The sequence below is a fragment of the Crocodylus porosus genome, unplaced genomic scaffold (assembly GCF_001723895.1).
Source record: "Crocodylus porosus isolate Cpor-Errol unplaced genomic scaffold, CroPor_comp1, whole genome shotgun sequence".
NCBI classification, from domain to species: Eukaryota; Metazoa; Chordata; order Crocodylia; family Crocodylidae; genus Crocodylus; species Crocodylus porosus.
In genome coordinates, this window is record NW_017728914.1 from 17,704,255 (window position 1) to 17,723,982 (window position 19,728).

Sequence of the window (19,728 nt, forward strand, 5' to 3'; positions counted from 1 at the left end):
AGTGGGGTGGGGGGAGGGGAATAGGCAGCAATTGGGTAACTGGGTGTGGTGGGGTACAGGAAGGCTTCAGTGAAACGTTGGGGGAAGGGACAGAGAGGCCAAGTGGGGTACCTAGCCCCACCCCCAGCCACTACTTTACCTATTGTAGCAGCGAGGGGGGGTGAATTTAAGACAACCCTCTGATAATTGGACTGTATACCTGGAAAATTTATAACAAATTTATGAATTTTTCCATATGGACTAATTTTGGGGGTGGGAGGTTATCTTATTTGAGTAAATACAGTAGTTAGTTGTCTGACTTTACAGTGCCACAGAACATCCTCATAAAAGAAAAGCTATGTTGAAATAATATGGTAGGTAGCATTCTGTGAGTAGTGGTGGCGGCGTGTCCTATCAAGCAAGAGAGCTTCATGGTTAAAATATGCAAAGAAAAAGAATGAAACCATTTGTGTGTTTTTAAAAAAAAGTTACATAAGCATTCTTTTGTTATAGGGTTGGCTATGCAGGTGACAACTTTGTTCGTTACACTGGAGATACCATTTCAATGGCACAGACTCAGTGTAAGTGTTTCATTTTGTCATTACAATCATTCTCTAAACATTTTAACAGTACTCTGTTTCTCTTCCAGAGAAGTGAATTTCCTGTAGATAATTTGGAAACTTGGTCATGTAATGATTTTTAGAAAACCCAAATAAAGGGTGTCAGTCTGAAAAATGTCCATCAGATTTAAAATGATTATTTCATTGATGTCTTTTACATGTACAGTGTTTGCTTGGGAGGCTTATGACAAAGGTTCTGAAGTTCATCTTCAAGCAGATCCTACAAAGCTAGAACTTCTATACAAATCCTTCAAAGTGAAAAAAGAAGATTTCAAGGCACAGCAAAAAGAAGGCATTCTAGAGAAGGTAAAATAAACAACACTGTTGAACAAGAATTCTGTAGACGTTTGGACAAGCCTGGGCTTTTCCCTTTTTTTTCTTACTACTATTCAAAACTCCAGTATTCTAATATAAAATATAAAATTATGTAGTCTTTACCCGCTGGATCCTAGTAAGTTAATTTCTGTAGTCGCTAACTGTAGTTCAAGGGTCTGTAATAGAGCCGTGTAAAGCGGGCAGTATTCGATTTGGATTTTGCCCGATTCGGGGGGACAGTGATTCAATTTGCTGATTTGGATCACTGTCCCAATTAGATTTGGCAGAAACTGAAGATTTGATTCTGATTTGGAGAATCAGCAATTCGGCTGTAGACGCAGCTTTATATGTGTATTTCTACATACCTTAAGGTACCAGGCACAGCTCGTGAACTCTGAGATGGTGGGGCGGACAGAGCGTCCCACAGGTCTACTTCTGGGCCTGCTGCTGAGTGGACGGGGGGGGGGACCCCCTGACCCAGGAGGCACCAGTCCTTGAGCTGTGGGGCGGGAGGTCCCCCACGCATTCCACAACAGACCTAGAAGTGGACCCGAAGTACTTCTGGTCCACTTCTAGGTCCATTGCTGAGTGCTCAAGGGGCAACCCCCTGCTCCCATGGGACATACTCCATCTGCCTCAAAATCTCAGCATTCATGAGCCACACCTGGTAACTGGCGGTATGTAGAAAAAACATATAAAACTGTGTCTATGGTGAAATCGTCTAATCTTTCCGAATCAATTTGGAGACTTCCGATTCGATTCAGAGCGATTTTTAATGGGTCTCCTGGTTCAGTTCGGAGATTCGGCCACCTAATTGGGCCAAATCTCCTCCAAACTGAATCGGTGACTGAAGCTCCACACAGCCCTAGTTTGTAAGTCTCTTTCTCTCCCTGTCATCAGGGACTTAGCCCTAAACTGTCAGAAACTACCTGGATTGACTCACCACGGGTGACTCGATCTGTCGTGTCCCCCCCCTGCCATGGGCTTACTGGCCAGACGCTGTTCTTCAAGCTGCTGGGCTGCATTCCTGGCCATGTGCATTCTGCAACCGATTACCAATTTTAATGTCAATTTTCTGTTTATCAGTGGCAATATGATACGGACCAGTACATTGGTGCACCTCTATTAAAAATAGATATTTTTGGAAAACTGAAACCTGGATTGTTTTGTATAAATGTTGCAAATGTATTTTTCTGGCTCATGCAAGAGGAGTAGTACTTTTCAAAATCTGAATTTGTAGGCTTTTGGTTTTGAGCAGTTAATCTGACCTTTTATTGCCATCACATTTAATTAAACAACTCAATAAAAACAAATCCTCCAAGTAGATTCCAACTTTTGTTGTTATCAAGAATAATTAATATAGCTGTATTTTTCTGTATTGGGATTACACTTCTACTGGCGTAGAAAGTCTGTGATTATAATGAGGAATATCGTTATGATATTATGGTATCTATTTTAAACTCAGTAACAAAACATTATCTTTATTTAGCAAATTGGAAAAAAGCATAAAAATTGAAGCAATCCGCTTTGTTCAAAATGTTATGTAACTCCACAGGGAAATGTGGTGAGATGATGGGTTTGAAATGCAAATTTATCTGCAAATATCATTTTATGTTTGCAACAAGGTTTTAAAACCATTGTTTTTGTTATAGTATGGAGGACAAGAACATCTCGATGCCCCACCAGCTGAATTGCTGTTAGCTCAGACAGAAGACTATGTAGAGTATTCTAGACATGGAACAGTCATCAAAGGACAAGAGAAAGCTATTGCTCGCTCTAAATATGAAGAGGATGTAACGATCAACAACCATATGGTAAGCAAAGCTAATTTCCGGCTTAATTAGGGGAAATATGATTAGATGCTACTAGGACAGTTGTACAGTAACCAAAACAATAACTATATTGCTTCTTCCCCCACCCTCTTTCCCAGCTTGAATAGCTCTAATGGAAAGTACGTGTATGAATCAAGGGAAGGTTATGGCAGAGAGATTCAGCAATCCAAATAGCAGTTGTGCTTCCATAACTTGACTCATAATGGGCACTGGGCATCGTGTTTCCTGTTCTTGTAATGTAATATATCAGAGGCGCTTTTCAAAACTTTCTTTCTTCTGTCTTTGGGTAAATTAGTGTTATCTAGAAATGCTGCCAACAACATCATAATAACTCTGACAGCTCAGTAATTGCTTGGTATCGTTTTTTTTCCTTGCAGTGTATTTGGGGTTCATACTGGAAGGAAGGCAAGTGGGGCTATAAATGCTGCCATTCATTTGTCAAGTATTCCTATTGCACAGGAGAAGCTGGGAAAGAGATTGCTGTGAGTATTGCTTCATGTGTAAGCAACTGAACTTTGCATACTTCTATAAAGAATTGAGCTAATAAAATAACATGAGGCTAAAATGTGATGTTTGTCATTTGGAATGCATGTTGTGAGATCACACTTCCTCTTATCTTTATCATGCAGAATGCTGAGGCAGATTTGCCAGAGGAAGAATGCAGGGAGGAAGAATACATGGCAAAACCCAAAACACTGGTGGAGGTAAGTTGTTATCCCTTGAATGTGGGAAAAATATCTAGATAAAATGAGCTCTTTGTCATCTATCTAGCACTTTAAAAGATGAGGGAAGTACATGTGGTAACTATACTACAAAAAAGAGCATACGAGCCATTTTTCTGAGCCCTATTAGGAGGTTTTGTACTGGATTATTGTTAGCATTCAGTACTCATGAGCTAAGCTCTAAGATAGTTGATAGACCTTTGAGGCAAAGTATATTGGAGATGCACCTATATGACAGTAACCACTAGAATTTCAGGCTTAAGCTTTTCTACTATTTTTATACTTCAGATGCATCAAGAAAAACAGAAAGAAGAGAAGAAGAAGAAAAAGAAGAAGCATAAGAAGAGCTCAAATTCAGATAGTGATGGTGAAGAGAGAAAGAAACAAGAAAAACTGAAAAGGGTAAGTTTATTGTTGAACAGCTATTCTTTGTTTCTGTAACTGAAAAATTAGGTTTAGCTGAGATCTGCCAATTAATATTCATGTCTTTTCATCATGGGTCTTGTAATATTATGCATTATTTTCCTTTGCTGCTGAGCTGAAGTGGTTTTCAGTGCTTTGACATTTGAATTATGAGCAATAAGAACTCCATCACAGTCTTTCTGCGATTTGTATCAATTACTTGACATATTCCACGAGAAGATAAATCTTGACCCTATCCTGCAAGTGATAATACACAGGTGGATTTACTGCATTTATACAGTGTCTCAGTGACATCACTAAACACATCACCACTGAGCTGTGGATTGGAGCTTTAAAAGTTGCATGCTGTGCTTCAGCCACTTTGGATGCTGACAGATATAGGAGTGGGGAAAAACGGTACTTTACTGAAAGAGAAAGCATATTAGTTTGACTCAGTTCCACAGCATCTGTATAGATTGAGCACTTCAGCGGGGCTTTTTGGCATTTTTATCTAATAGCTGGTTCAGTCAAAAAGCCCTGCTGAAGCTGCCTGATCTATACAAATGCAGGGTGAACTGAGTCAGACTGACACATAGTGCCTCTTCTGAGCATGTGCTGTGCTCAGTGCAGGGGCATGCCAAGCTTAAAGTAAATCACTGTTTGTTGCAGGGGGATGGTGCGGTATTCTGTCTGTTTACAGCCTTTTTGGTTAAACAACAGCCATAATTGAACAGCAGACAGCAGCAGTGCACCAAAGAAAGGAATAGCTTGCTGTGGCATTTTTTTGTTAATTTGCTCTGACTTCAGTTTTAAAAAGTGCTTAAGTAACATTCAGTGACTTCAAATAGTAACTTGTGCTGCTAGATCCTTTAGCTGCCTTTTTAAAGTTCCAACCTGCACACCCATCCACTTGAAAATTATTGTACTTTAACAGCCTATAAGTAGTGGTTTTCAACCTTTCTAGACTGGAAACACTTCTTGGAAAATGCTAGAGCTTTGAGTTTTCATTTGTTTTTTTACCATAGAAATTTAATACAGCAGTATTTCTGTTGTAACAAACTCAGAAAGACCACAACAGGTCAAAACGTTATTAACATTATGGCTTCCCGTTTGAAATCTCTGGGTTTATTTTGTGATTGCATGTCTAAAATTGCTAACATTGTATGGCACAGCCATGGCACCCTGATTGAGAATTGTTGTCCTGTGGTTATACTATGTATATACACTGTGAATAAACTGGCAGCTAATTAAAATGCGGTTTAAATGCTAGCTTGTTTTTGCATTAGAAGTTATAAACCTGAAATGTGTAAAAGAAGAATAAGCACTAGCTTTGTTGTATGGTTTTGGAGTATGTGGTGTACCTTTCTGCCTGATTGTTGGCTTTTTACAGGAGTAGGATCTGATGTGTTCCTCACCTTCTTTTTGCTTTCGCTTCAGGCATTAAATGCAGAAGAGGCTCGTCTCCTCCATGTTAAAGAACTCATGCAGTTAGATGAGAGGAAGAGGCCATATAACAGCATGTACGAAGCCCGCGAACCAACAGAGGAAGAAATGGAAGCTTATAGGATGAAACGGCAGAGACCAGATGATCCTATGGCTTCCTTTCTCGGACAGTAATCATATGAAAAGTATTCCAACATGCAGGACTGGTTGTCAATACATGATACTTAGGGAGCAAGTATCTAGAATTTTGCTTATTTCCACATTTCTGTGAAATGTTGCAGAAATGGCACTTTTTAACAAGGGAGAGGTCAGTGAGTGGTATTTAAAACAAGTGCTTTCAGGCTTATTAATGCTATGTGGGGTGCTTTTCTTTCTTTAAGTATATTTAGTATAGACTCGATGCTACTGAAGTATAAGTAGTAGACAACTGCTTTAAGTCCCTTGTACCAGTACAGTATGAAGGAAGAGACTGTACCTAATTGAACTGGCCAGCAGGTGTCACTGTTTCAACACAAAAATTTCTGAATATCTAACAAGTGGTGCCTAGACTATCATCACTGATGGGTCTTTTCCTGCAAATGGCACAAAGTGGAAAATAGAATCATTCTTAGTCATTTGTCATACCCTATTTTGTGAATGCAGAATGTAAAAACTGATCTGCTGTGATGTAATGACTGGTTAAATTGAATGTAAAGTTTTAATGCTGTCCATTTAATGGTTGTACTAAAAAGGTTAAGAAAAGCTTATTCTACAGACCCTGAAATTTCTATTTTAATCATCAGTATACCCTTTTATACATATCCCTTCTTTGCCGGTCTCCACTGAAAATGCAATGTATTGTGAAAATTTGACCAACTTTTCACTGCATTCTAATTTTAGTAGACATGAATGCCATTCCAAGCATTTAGATTGTCCTGACATCAGTACTTGTCACTGTGGTGGTTTGACTTCGAGGAGAAATATTTGTATATTTCTTAAATGAATTCCATCTCTTAATCTGCAATATTAAATGTCAAATGTAAGGGCCAGTTTCTAGTTGTGATAATCTTGGATTAAATACAGGATATTTATACTGTTGGAAACATGATTTCTACATTTCTAAGGGGAGAGGTGCAAGACTTAGTTGAGAACTGCCCAGGGATAGAAGCATTGGATTTTCTTACTGGTGACACTTCCTACATAGCTTTTGGAAGTTGTGTAACCTCTACCAGAAAGCTACTGGGTTCAACTGATTCACATTAAGAACTGACTGTGCTGCAGGCACTACAGTCGGAGGGACTAAGTACCACAGAGAGAAGCTTATAACCAAAGTTTGTTAAATATGTAATTTATATAAATATAGTTCCTTTACAACTTTTTGCACTATAGTGCTATATTGGTCTGGAGTTACACAGCTATTCCCAACTGGCAAATACAAACAGATGTTAATAAAGTTTCCTATGGCCCTCCTATTTTATTTTTTATAAATAGAAGCCCTAGTTACAGTGCGGAAATAACGACTTTGGGAGCTAATGTCTATTGAATCAGAAGAGTTGGCAGTGTGTGCTTATTAGGGCTGTATGAAGCTTCGGTCCCTTATTCAATTTAGCGAAGATTCAGCGTGATTAGGTGGCCGCATCTTTGAATCCCAATCAAATCAGGCGCCCCTTGAATCTTCCCGATCAACCCGATCAAATCGGAATCCTCTGAATTGATTGGGAGAGTCAGAAAAATTTGGTGATTCAGGCATAGACGCAGCTTTAAATATTTTCTCTACATACCTCAAGGTAGCAGGCAGCTCATGAATGCTGAGATGCTGGGGCACATGGAGCATCCCACAAGAGTGTGGGGGGGCTCCCTAGTGCGCTTGGCAGCAGACCCAGAAGTGGACCAGAAGCACTTCCGGTCCACTTCCATGTCCACTGGGGAGCGTGCAGGCGTGGGCCCGTGCCCCCCCAGCTCAGTGACTGGTGCCTCCCGGGTCTGGGGAGGCAGCTGGAGTCCCCTTGTGGCTGACTGCTGAGCCGGGGGCTGCAAGGGGGCCCCCCAGCATCGTAGTGTTCATGAGCTGCACCTGGTACCTCAAGATCTATAGAAAAAACATTTAAAGCTGTCTATGTCCGAATCTCTGATTCTCTGAATTGGCATTGAATCTTCAGATTCGGATTCAGCCAAATCAAATCAGGGACACTGATCAAAATTAATGGATCAAATCGCTGTCCCCCGTTTGGGCTGAATCCAAATCGGAATGGAATTTCACACACCTCTAGTGCTTACCAATTAAATCATTTATGTTGCAACTTTCCACCTGTGAAGTTAGGTTGATAGCACATCAGTTTGTTTTGTGTTGCATGTTCCTGTTCCCACTGCACTACTGAAGATTCAGAACAGAAATCAATTGCTGCTAAGGTCTTGTTTTTAACCTTGTAGATTCTAAAGCATTTTGACTTGCAAGACAGAAACCCAGTTACAGGGTGGAATCATTAACGTATAACCAATGTGATGGGAATGAAAATATAAGCATAAGCATTCTTATTTTGCAAGTCACAGTTTTCTGTCACCTTAGCATAGAAATATCACCTTCTTTTCCATTGCCTTAATTTTTTTTTCCTGGCTCTCACTAGTGACTTAATGCTTTTATATCAGTTCTTCAGGGATGATAAAATGCAAGGCATCCAACTGCAACCAATTATGTCTGATGTAACAGCTGTGGATCATATTTACATAGAATACTGTATGTTTTTTATGTAATACAAACATACTTATTTCTTGCATGCTTTGTATGTGGTTTTCTAAAAACTAAATGCTCACAAACTGATTACAATCTAATGTACAAGATATTCTGCAGAGCAGAATTGTGCTGTCTCCATTGTGGTTCTACATTAAAACTCCATGTGAAACTTCCACTGATCTTAGTGGAAGTGTCTCAGCTTGAGTGCAGATAAAGACAGTGTAAATATGCATGCAGGCCCTGGCTCTGCCCTTTAAATCAAAATACTAAAGATCAGTTTAGGGCTAGTAACTAATTAACCTGTCATCTTGGCCATCAAGCCTTAGCTGTAGATACAGCTCATAGGGGTGTGACTGTTGGTAACTGTTTTCTTCACGCTGTAAATGTGAAGGGAAGGTCTCCTTAGGTCCCCTTTTTCCCTTTCCATGAAAGGCAAACATCTCAAAGACCTGCCAGTGTAGCGTACACTATTCTATGAAACTTCAAGTTGCAGTTAGTGGGGGAAGAGGGAAATTCTCTAGCAAATGAATATATTGGTGAACTGCAGTTGTATCTGCATAGTGAGATGCTTTTAAATTTCTGAAGATACAAATGTACCTCTGTGTTCACGGCCTAAGAAATACATTGGCCTGCTTTCCCTTTGGAAGAAAAGATAACCCTCGGGGGGGAAAAAGTAATTATGGTTGGATTGTTCCTCAGAATCCAATCCTCTGAGATCACAAGAAATGCAAGACAGATCTATCTCTAAACCAATTGTGACAAACTAAATAAAAAACTACAATAAAAGATATGCTATTTATAGTACAGGAGTCAAAATACCAGGTTGGATCTCAACATAGGGATTAAATTTGCTTTGTCTGCTTTTCTTGGCTTCACTATACAATATAACCGTCAGTCCACTCACTTGACTTGCTAGTGCAGAAAAAAATCCTTTTTCAAATTAATTTGAAACAAATTTTATATGTTAGTTGGGACAAAAATGAATTAGAAATATACCTATTCTTGCAAGCACCAGAAGTTCCCAGGGCTGCTGGGAAGCTCTTTACTTGTATAAATTTACTAAAATGGAAGCAAGAGGAGACTATACTCCATAGCTTGTTAAGACAAATTAATCAACTTAAAATTGTAGTAAGCTAGATCTGCAGTGATCTATTTGCAGTGATCATTGAAGATTTGTTTTTGTTACAGTAAGAAGCATTCATCAGACAGGAAAGAATCTGGCTGCAGGCAAAACTCTTAAGCTTAATTTCCCACCTCCTTTTGCAACAGTTCCCACATTTTCCTTTGTAGTGATTTGCTTCTTACCAGTCGGTGTCGAAGGGCACTAAGGTGTCTGCTCCTTTAAGGGCAGAAACGGCCTAGAGAGAGGGTCCTAGCAGTCAGGCAGGCACCCCACTAGTGCAGGTTACTGTGGCAGCAGGCTAATGAGGGTATTAGCCTGCACATGTAGCTGGTCAGCTGATGGGAAGAGGCAGGGACCTGGGCACATATAAATCCCAGGGCTGGGACTAGAGGCTTAGTTCTCTGGCGGCAGCCAAGGGGGAAGGATCTCTCATAAAGGAAGCTAACTAGAGATGCTTGATTGCCTGTTCTGATAGGATTAAGGGGACTCCAGGAGCTCACCAGGTACCCTGGCCTGCAAGACACTTAGTGCTGGAGTTGATTCTTTTAAAGGGATAGAGTGCACCCTGAACTGCTTATGTTATAGCCCAGGGGCTCATATTGTAATTGTTATTTATAAACCAGTGGATCAGGCTGAGGCTATTAGGGAAGGAAGAGGCAGCCTCATTGAGGGGCCCTTTACAGTGGGGACCCCAGCACCAGAGAGTGCACAGTGATGGGGGTTGAGCAGACCCCGGTGCCAGAGGGTGTAGGTGTTGAGACAGAACTAAGCTGAGGCCTCAACACAAGAAGACTACCCCGTGCCAAGCCTCACAGATGTTAAGGGATTGTTTTGGAGCCATGCATCTAGCCCATAAGGCTTGGGGGTATCGTAAGGCATCTCCTAACTGGGACCCAATAAAGGGGTCTAGCTACCCACAAGATTTAGAAGAGCCTGTCAGAACTGTGACCAAGCAGCAACATGAGGGTAGCCTCCCAATCCATCACTTATAGCAGCAAGACGTGGCAGGTAAGATTAGTAGGTGCCCATAGGGCAGAGCCGACATGGTCATGGTACCCTAGGGACATCGCAGCCACTCCAGGGGCAGCCATATCGTGACACAGAGCTTGTAGGATAGGAACCTAGCCAGTTCTTTTAAAGACATGCATGTAATTATAAAGCACAATATTAACACTCAAATACTGTTAATAAAGAAATCTGCAGAGTCTATACAACATGGTATTTCTTTGCCTTCTGCAAGGTACCTGACCTGGCAGTTTCCCAGCTGTAATGCTTTGAAATTGGATCTTTACATCTTGGTTTACCCCCCAGGTAAAGCCATATAGTGTTCTGCAGGTGATGTCTAATCCTTTAAAGCTGGATGAGTTAAACCCAGTTCTGAATATCCTGGTGCCTAAACTCTCCTGGCAAAGGCAGAGATATTATAATTAATGATGACATGAGGTTAGCCCTATAAGAGAAAAAAGAAACTAAGGTGTGTAGAGCCTGTACAACGACTGTTCTTTGCCTAGCCAAACAATACTCATGCTGTCTCACTCAGTAACGCCAGTCCTCAGTGTCCCTGTTGGTACAACTCCTTTTAATATTTTGTATTATTGAATTAGAGAACAGCCAGAACACTTGGGGCTGGGCTGTAAGCAGGCATCTCCCTTTTGTTCCATTAGTATGTCTGTTTGGATTAATTTTGCTAGATATAGCATAAAGAAATGGGGACAATAGCATTCCAATCTAAATCTGTTTATTTTACATAATTTGTTTACAACCCTAACATGACCCAACCAGAATTTTCTGTGGGAATATTAGGCACAGATGTTTTCTTTCTTGTGCAAAATATTACTACAGCTTAAACCTCAGTGGACTTGTAAAAACCTCGCTCTGTCAAATGATATAGTTTAGTCTGCTACGTGGGCAGATTTACAAAGCCAAACCCATCCAATCACTAAGTCTTAGGTGGACATTCCAATACCTCAGAGCAGTTTTTAGAAACAAGCACCACAAATTCTCATTCATACTGTGTCCTTGGATCTGAGCATAGCCTTGCAATTCTATAACCACCCACAGCACCCAAAGTGGGTCGCTTTCAAGCTGGTTTGTGTCAGTATTACATGTGTGTCATTAAAAAAGGAATATATGAAACTAGTCCATTTCAATAAATTCAAACAACTAAAAGCAAAGATATAATAACCCTATAATCACTTAAACATATATATATAGCTGCTCTGAGCCTTTCAGATATGGTAGGCTATAACCTAAGTCTTCTGGCTAAATATGCCCAGTCAATGAACATCCAAATCCAGGCCTTGTGAACAAGAGGCCCATCAGCAGATCTCAGCTGTCATAGTAGTGCAGGAAGAAGAGGAGTTTCCTAGTGTTTATACGCTCCAGTGATCATAACACACACAGGTTTTCAGGCCTTTGGGGTGCCTATACACATCCTCCAATGCTTTCCAATTAAAACACATTGGAGCAGACTCAATTAATTAAAGCATTCTAATTGGAATGCTGTAGCGTTGCCACAGCGTCAAGTGTATAAATCTCTGCAGGTTTAAAAATGGCCACTAGGATGCTTTAACTAAAGCTCTTTGAATGACGTGATGCTGTGGTGTTTTAATTAGAGCAGCTCTCCAAGAACTGTTGCAATTAACCCCCACACATGCACATCCACCCACCTGCAAGCACGTGTATAGGCACCTTTTTATGGGGGGGAGGGGCACTACAGCAGACCTCCCTTCCATAATGGTGAGCTGATGGAGGGGCATGGCAAGGCCCCTGGAGGACACTCTGATTAGGGATGGGTTCCCCCCCCTCCTGACCAGCTCAGCAGGTAATTGATAACATAGTGTTTATCACCCCATTACGAAAATGACAGAGACATTACCAGCTACCCATTGGTTCTGCTTTTGTCCTGTCTGCCACAGCATGGACCATACCCGGCATGTGGTCTGCTAGCTAATGATGAGAGGTCTCTGTGTAAGGCAGTAAGAAAGGGGGAGCAGAGAGAGGTCAGGCAGATGTCTGCAGTCTCTGCTGAGCTCCAGCTAGGGAGCAGAGGGGAGGGGCCAGTTCTGCTGTGGAGCAGAGAGCCCTGCCCAGCCCAGAGAGCACGCTGGGATGCCAGGGGAGTCTGGTTTAACTTAAACCAGGAAGAGGTCTGGGACAGAAGTTGCATAAACTGGTTTGACCTAAATCAGTTAAGTCTGATACTACATTCAACCAGGTTTATCTCAAACTGGTTTCAGCCATTTTCAAATTGGTTTATGTGCACTGAACATCTGTTCTGTTAGAGCTTTAAACCAGTTTCTGATCACTTAAACCAGTTTGTATGTAATGTTTGTCCCTAGCCCAAGAGGGTACACAAACCATCAGACTACAGATCATGGTGAGTTGAGATGCATGCATTCAATCTATCCTGCAGACACTTTCCCATGCTAAGTAATTAGAAACATTAGAAGAGGAGGTTGCAGTGAATCAGCCACATCAAGAGCATGGGGGGAGACCACGTCCCCAGGAATATTTTGTTTAGGAAGATATGTGACAGCTCTAGAAAGTGGGGTCGCCCCTTCTGGTGGTACTACGATGCAAAAACTATATGAAGTCATTTAATATCAACACAGAAAGATGGGAAGAGCATGGAGAATCCCATCCGGTCTGGAGGTAACATCTGGCACTGCATGCAGCTCAACATGAAGTGGTTTTGATCCAGAGAAAGAAGCTTGCTGTAAACTTGGGCTCCAGCTCAGACAACATATGGATCTGTGAAACTTATAACAATCTGTATTGCTCTTAAATTGAGCTCATCAGCCACAAATGGATTCATCAGGCATCTTACTAAACCTCTTACATGTACACCATTATCCAGAAGACCAACGGTTGCCTATATATAAAAAATATTAACTGGTGTATAGCCTTGAATTAGTTCTTCCACTTTCCAGGTGAGTCCCCTGACCACCAAGCTAGGAGTCTTAGACGTTTTCCAGGGAGGTAGACAATATAGCTCCCATCACACATAAGAGGGAACTGCACCATCTGTAATGTATGGGGTTACTGCTCTGAATTACTAAATCAGGGTGGAGGAAGAAACAGCATTAGCCACCTCTAAATAAATTCCTGGCCAGAGCTATTCACTAAATAGTTTAGGTATAACCCCAAACCCCATTTTTTTTTAGTAAATTTATTGTTCACTGAAAACATTTCGCCCAGCTCAGTACCAAGTTCCACAGGAGAGACCGCTGGTTGGAGGCAGAATTTGATGGTAGCTATTATTAACCTAAGCAGCTTTTTCAAGTATTTTCTGAGGATTCTGATTTTCCCATAAGAGCAGAAAAACTCAACCATTACTTGTGTGTGCAGATGCTACCCATGCCACTGAAGTCTCAATGTACTAAAGAATTCTGTAGCTTTCTAGGACACATCACGTTTTAACCAGTCACATCAAACGCTCTAGCGTCTATCCTTTTTCTTAACTTCAGCTTTGTTTCTCAGTGAGGCACATGCTTTAGGAAACTCTTCTGAGGGTATAACTTGTTAATATTAGTGGCTGCTGATTTATAAAGTGCCTTGAGTACAGAAGAAAAATTGGCCTTTTCCCATGTCAGCAGCTGGTTATCTTTCAATGGCCATCCAGATTGATTCTAATATCGCACCTCCAGTGGTGCATGCCTTTGAGCAGCAATAGTTACTTAGCCATGGACTGGCCCATATGGGGCCAGTTTCACCATTGAGATATGCAGCTGACTTGACTGGTATGATCACCTGTCCATGCTATGCTAGGGAAGAAACAAGTGGACACTGTTCCTACTTGACTCAGAAGTCTCCAAAACACATTTGTAGGGTTATTTTCAACCTTGAAAAATGTGGGCAGTGGAGTTCCTCATGGTTGGGTCCTTGGATCAGTGCTGTTCAATACCTTCATCGGTGACTTAGATGAGCGTGTGGAAAGCACTCTGTCCAAATCTGCAGATGATACCAAATTATGGGGCAAAGTAAACACATTGGAGGGCAGGGAGCAGATTCAGGCAGATTTGGACAGGTTGGGAATGTGGGCAGAACAGAACAGGATGCAGCTTAACAAAGATAAGTGCGAAGTGCTGCATCTAGGGAAAAAGAATCATACCAACACACCTATAGACTAGGAGGTGACTTTCTAAACAGCACAGCAGCAGAAAGGGATTTCAGAGTCATAGTTGACTCCAAAATGAACATGAGTTTTCAATGTGATGAAGTGATAAGTAAAGCTAACTGCACTCTTTCATGCATTAGAACGTGCATCACAAGCAGGTCTAAGGAGGTGATACTTCCCCTTTATGCGGCATTGGTAAGACTGTAGTGGCCTTGATTTAAAGGCTCAAACAATAGTGAATCCATTATGTCCATAAACTATTTATTCTGATTATGGACTGTCCTTAACTATTCTTGTTCTTGAAATCTTGAGTCTTATTTCTTATCTGAATTTCTCTCTATTCAGCCTCCCTCCCTATGATCTCGTCAGATCTTTTCTACTAAGTGAAAGCAACCTGTCAGCCTTCTTTCCCATGTAGGTACTTGTAGATAGTCATCAAAGCATACTTTAACATTTCCTTGGATAAGATAAACAGATCTAGTTTCTTTACTCTGCCATGATAAGGCATGCTTTTCAGACCATTAATCATTCTTGTAGCTCTTTTGTAAACCTTTTGCAATTTTTCAGCCTCCTCATTGAAATGTGGCTAGAGGATGAGGGCTTTCTTTTAAAGTTCTTTTTTGGTCTTCTGCTATATTATTACACAACTCACATGTGCCCTATGTAGGTCAGTGAGAGAAGATGACTATATATAAAGTAACTTGGGGAAAGAAGACCCATTGTAAAAATAGCAAAACACCACAAACCTAATGCTTATTGTCTTCTGCATTTCCTCTTTGCTGTGGTTCGTCCATTTATATGTTTGGTTTCCATAGTCACTCTCCCCGTACCCCCATATATATTTCATGTACTTTTATCTTAATAGCTTAAATTGAAGTTCTTTAAGAACAGAGCTAGTTATCTCAAGGGCATCCTTTAAATTGAAACAGAGATTCAACGTACTTTATAGGGACTTTTGGACAGAGGCTTCTAAGCTTCTTTTAGGTAATGCAATAAAAGCAACTTGAATCATGATTTAACACTAACCATGCAGACCTGTCAGGCAGAAAATATCTTTGCCAACATATTAATATCAGCAAAATAAAAATCAACTCCCCAAATGCCACTGTTGATCTTTGCAGATGTACACATTTCCCTTTCTGTTTCCCATTCTGTTCCAAACGCTTATATTTTGGACTACTCCTAATCCATCTGTGACCCAGTGAAATGACTCAGCAGTAGGAAAACAGCTGCAAGGTCAGTGTTTATAACAAGATAGTAATATAGAGAGTAAATAGGGGAAAATCCTCTCTAGTTAAGGTTCTGTTTAGGCCCGGTATTTCTGGGCATGGATATAAGCATTCTCTTATACCTGTTTTCCAAGCAGTCATTTATAGACCTTACCCTGAGCCACATGCACATGGGTAACTGAAGTTAATCTTCTTTTATTAGGGACCAAGTAACATACCTTGTTCATGCTGCATAATTATTCTGTGTACTCATTAAAAGGTTTAGTCCCACTAAAAAGAGGCGAATTAAAGTCCACTATACTCGAGAGTGCTGCATACACTAGGGAAATTTACCAGCGTTGCTTGTCCAGCAGCGTTGGAAATTTTCCAGTGTTGGAAACCTTAGTGTAGAGGGGTCTTTCCCGTGTTGGAAACCCTAGCTGCTGAGGAAGTCTTTAGCAGTATATCAGTTAAACTTGATCACAATGCTACAACGCCCCATCAACTGAGCAGGTGTTGGTGGGACTGGGTTTTGTTGTTTGTTTTGTTTTGTTGTGTTGTGTTTTTTAACAAATGGCCCTAATGTAAACAGGTCATGATCTCTCTTAGTTACTTACAAACAGTTCCTAACTAAAAATTCACAAAGCTAACATTCAGGATTCTTTCTGTTCCATTTTGAAAGGCAAATGTATTTGTTTAATACAAATGCATTGCCAAATATGTTCTCCTGCAGAGCTTTCTGAAATCCCATTGGCCACAAGAAGGCAATCACAGGCTCAGCATTCAAGCACAGACATATTTTCCATTCAGACATCAAGCGCTGGGGAAAGACACAGCTCCTAGGAACCATTTCATCTCTTTCCACATCATCTAAGTAGGTCAGAAATCCTCTCTCTGCATCTGATGTGCTGCACATCTGAACACAAGATAACCAGCTCCTGATAGTAAGATCTTGAATTAAATGAAAGGACTCTGAGCTCTGCTCTGTGCTTTACTTCTTCCTCAATAGCTGTTGGATATTTTAAATTATCCTGAAATATTTTTGTATGGTTTCAACGTGTCTTTTTTACTTCCCTTGAAAGCTTTGCCCTGGTCTTTGGAACAAAGCAAAAGGTTTTAGGTATAATAATTACCCTGTCTGAACAGCCAAATGCAGTCTGCTGTCTCATTGTTTAGCTCACATCTGGTACAACCTCACCTTTTCTGCTTTTTAGAATGTGTTAGAAAGGAATAGGTATCTGGGTTGTAGCCATATAGTTTACTACATTTTGACACCCTTGGCATTGACAATATTTGTAAAGTACAAGGGGAATGAAATCTTTCAAAATGGTTGAGAAGTCCATCTTTTTTTTGTGTTTTATGAATTAAAAATGACCCCCAGGAAAAAACCTCTATTGTTTCAATGACAGAAATGCCTTCCCATGTTGTTGCATGTGTCTGTATTGCCGTAGTGCAGTGTTTCCCAACCAGCGTGCCACAGCACAAAAGTGTGCGGTCAGAAATGAAGAGGTGGGCTGCGGAATTTTGCCATGGCAATGGATTACAATCGCTGTGAGGATGGGGAATGCCTTAGCAGTTGTGCTCCGGAAAATGTTTATTAATGTAAGCTTGCCTTGGGCTGGAAAAGGTTGTAGTGTAGGATGCCCCTGGGCTAAGTACTTGACAACAACAACACGACGATGAACCCTATTGCCAAAGAGTTTACTATCTCCTATCCAAATGCAATCCAAACAGATTTTTTTTTTCCAAATAAACCCCAAGCTACAGGAAGTTCTAGGTCAAAGCCAGAATCAGGTAAGTACTTTGGAATCCATTTGCATAAAAACCTGAGTCTAGGAGACAAATTGAAATCTCCTCTCTGCCCAGCACCATATAGGCCTCTTTCACTTCAACTCTTGCCTTCTCAGTTCATGTTCCCAGATCTAAACTGTTTATGAGATGGTATTCCTGTAGGCTTTTATACCATGCTCATCAGTACGGGATGAGAACATACTACTCGACACAAGATGGCTTCAGAGAGTTCTCACTTGAGTTGCCGCAACTGCTCGGGTTGCCTTTCTCCATTCCAAAACCGACTTCCTAGTTCTATAGCCATTACAGGGTATCCTTAAGCCACGTGTATAAATCCCAGTGATACAAACATTTGACATGCATAGGGTTTTTTTTAGATCCTTGAAGTAGTGATGTTACAAAAGCATTTTTGATGCAAGAAAAGCAGAGCTAAGTAGCAAAAAGTTGCAACAGTGTCAGTCCAAGATGTGATATAACACCTGTTCAGTAGGTTGGGTGATACCTGGACTTGTCATTTAGTGGGAACCCAACATGCAAAGCCCTCTAATAAATATAAGCAATCCAGGTCCAAACACGTCCTTTTTTAACAACAAAATGTTTTGAGGGTTTTTTTATAAGGTTTTATTTTGTTATTAAAATGGGGAGGAAATATTTTCTGGTAGCCAGAGAACAAGGAGCCAGGACTCATTTATATTTTTACTTTTCTTTATATGAACTTTTGTGTGCTTCATAAATAAAATACTCATATATTTCCCCTGGGTACTGTGAGGCTTACGTAGGACTAGCAAAGTGCTATAAGATTATAAAATATCATTATTACTATTATTATTTTATTTTTCTAATGTAAATAAAGGCAGCTGGATCTTTCTAATGACCAAATCTCTCTGGATCCTCAGAGCATTCTGAATCCCTGACTTTTTCAAAAGCAGTCAGAGGTGAAATTTAAGAAAATCAGAGAACTGGTATGAAAGGGCTGTTAGAAAATCAGGAGCAATTCCAATAGAGTATTCCTAACTTGCTGATCTGTACTGAAGACTTCAGGGTAACTCATACAAGTACAGAAATGTAGCACACTTCAGCCAAGGTTGCCACATCCATTTATAAGAAGTGGAATTGGGCTTGTTGTTTTAAAAAGTTGCTGACATTTTTTTAGAGTCACGGGTTGCAATTTTGGGGGCTTATTTGGAGGTTGCTTACATTGGGCTTTTTTGTAATAGGTGACTTCTAAAAAGCTATAGTTCAGGGGTGGGCAAAATGAGTCAGAAGCTGGAGTCCATTTCCCAGCAGCCCCTGCCAGCGTGGCTGGGGCCGGTTTCCAGGAGACCCCAGCAGCAGCTGCACTGTGATAGCCCATAGGACTGTGCAAAATTTCATTGGGTGTTTTGTTTTGAAGATGTTTCAATACGTTTCGACCTTGAAACAGCAAAATCGAAATGAAACAAAGGCCTTTAAAACAGCTTTGAAATGAAACAAGGGCACTCAAACATTTCAAAAGTTTTGAAACATTTCGAGTTTCAAAGCCAGGCTTTCTTGGCTTCAACACCAGTCCTAGCCAGCAGCAGCAGCAGCCTCCTGTCATCCCGCACAGATCCAGGGGCCGCAGCTCCTGGGAGGATTCTGGCCCAGCCCCCAGCCCTCCTAGGGGTGTGAGCCCCTGGATCTGTACGCTGGGTGACAGCATGCTGTCGCTGCCGGCTAGGGCCGGTGGTAGAACCAATCTTCTCAGTGCTTGGCACAGGCTGCACCCAGCGCCAGTCCCAGCTGGCAGCAGCAGCCTCCTGTCATCCGGCAGGCAGATCAGGGGCCTGCCCACAACCCCGGGAGGGCTGCAGGGCTTTGCTGGATTCCTCCCAGGGGTGGGGGCCCCGAGTCTGCCTGCTAGATCACAGGATGCTGCTGCTGCCGGCTGGGACTGGCACTGGGCAAATAGATGTTCTCCTAGCCCCTGATGTTTGACCCTTGTATACTTAAAGGCTGCCACCAAGTTCCCCTGAGTCTTCTCTTGTTCAGGCTAAACAGTCCCATGTCCTTCAGCGTCTCCTCCCCTCATACGGTCTATTCTCCAGACCTCTAATCATTCACGTGGCCCTCCTTTGGATCTTTCCAGCTTCTCTACATCTCTCTCGAAATGCGGCACCCAGAACCAGACGCGCTACTCTAGCTGCGGCCTCACCAATGTAGAGTAGAGTGCTACCTAGTGTAACATCACAATGCAATACACTCCATATACTGAGAAGCAATTTCTAACACATTGCAATTTAAGCAAAAAAAAAATCTATTCAAACATCAGTTTTTATTTTCATACAATCCTTTTTAACTCCCTGCGGAAAAAGTCAAAGTCATTCCAGGTACCCGTGACTAGCAGATGCTTGCAGTCCAGTTAATCTCTTTTTGCTGGCTAAGTCTGTGACTGTACATAAAGATGTTTGTTGAAAAACTTTCATGAATAATGTCCTTGCCTACG

General features: G+C 41.2%; 1 protein-coding gene and 1 long non-coding RNA gene across 2 annotated transcripts in view; both read left to right on the forward strand.

Moving 5' to 3' along the window:
• The window catches only part of SLU7 (SLU7 homolog, splicing factor), a 16,587-nt gene extending 10,204 nt beyond the window's left edge, over positions 1-6,383 (forward strand). Inside the window, exons 9-15 of the mRNA XM_019534888.1 lie at positions 493-560; positions 766-905; positions 2,567-2,728; positions 3,124-3,228; positions 3,376-3,450; positions 3,757-3,870; positions 5,308-6,383. Coding sequence (XP_019390433.1) covers positions 493-560; positions 766-905; positions 2,567-2,728; positions 3,124-3,228; positions 3,376-3,450; positions 3,757-3,870; positions 5,308-5,487 — 844 coding nt within the window. The 3' untranslated portion in view covers positions 5,488-6,383. The remainder of the gene's footprint in view (positions 1-492; positions 561-765; positions 906-2,566; positions 2,729-3,123; positions 3,229-3,375; positions 3,451-3,756; positions 3,871-5,307) is intronic.
• LOC109309980 overlaps positions 1-6,684 on the forward strand; it is a 28,889-nt gene extending 22,205 nt beyond the window's left edge. The window contains exon 5 of the long non-coding RNA XR_002101104.1: positions 5,782-6,684. This is a non-coding gene — a long non-coding RNA (uncharacterized LOC109309980). The remainder of the gene's footprint in view (positions 1-5,781) is intronic.
• The last annotated feature ends 13,044 nt before the right edge of the window (positions 6,685-19,728 follow it).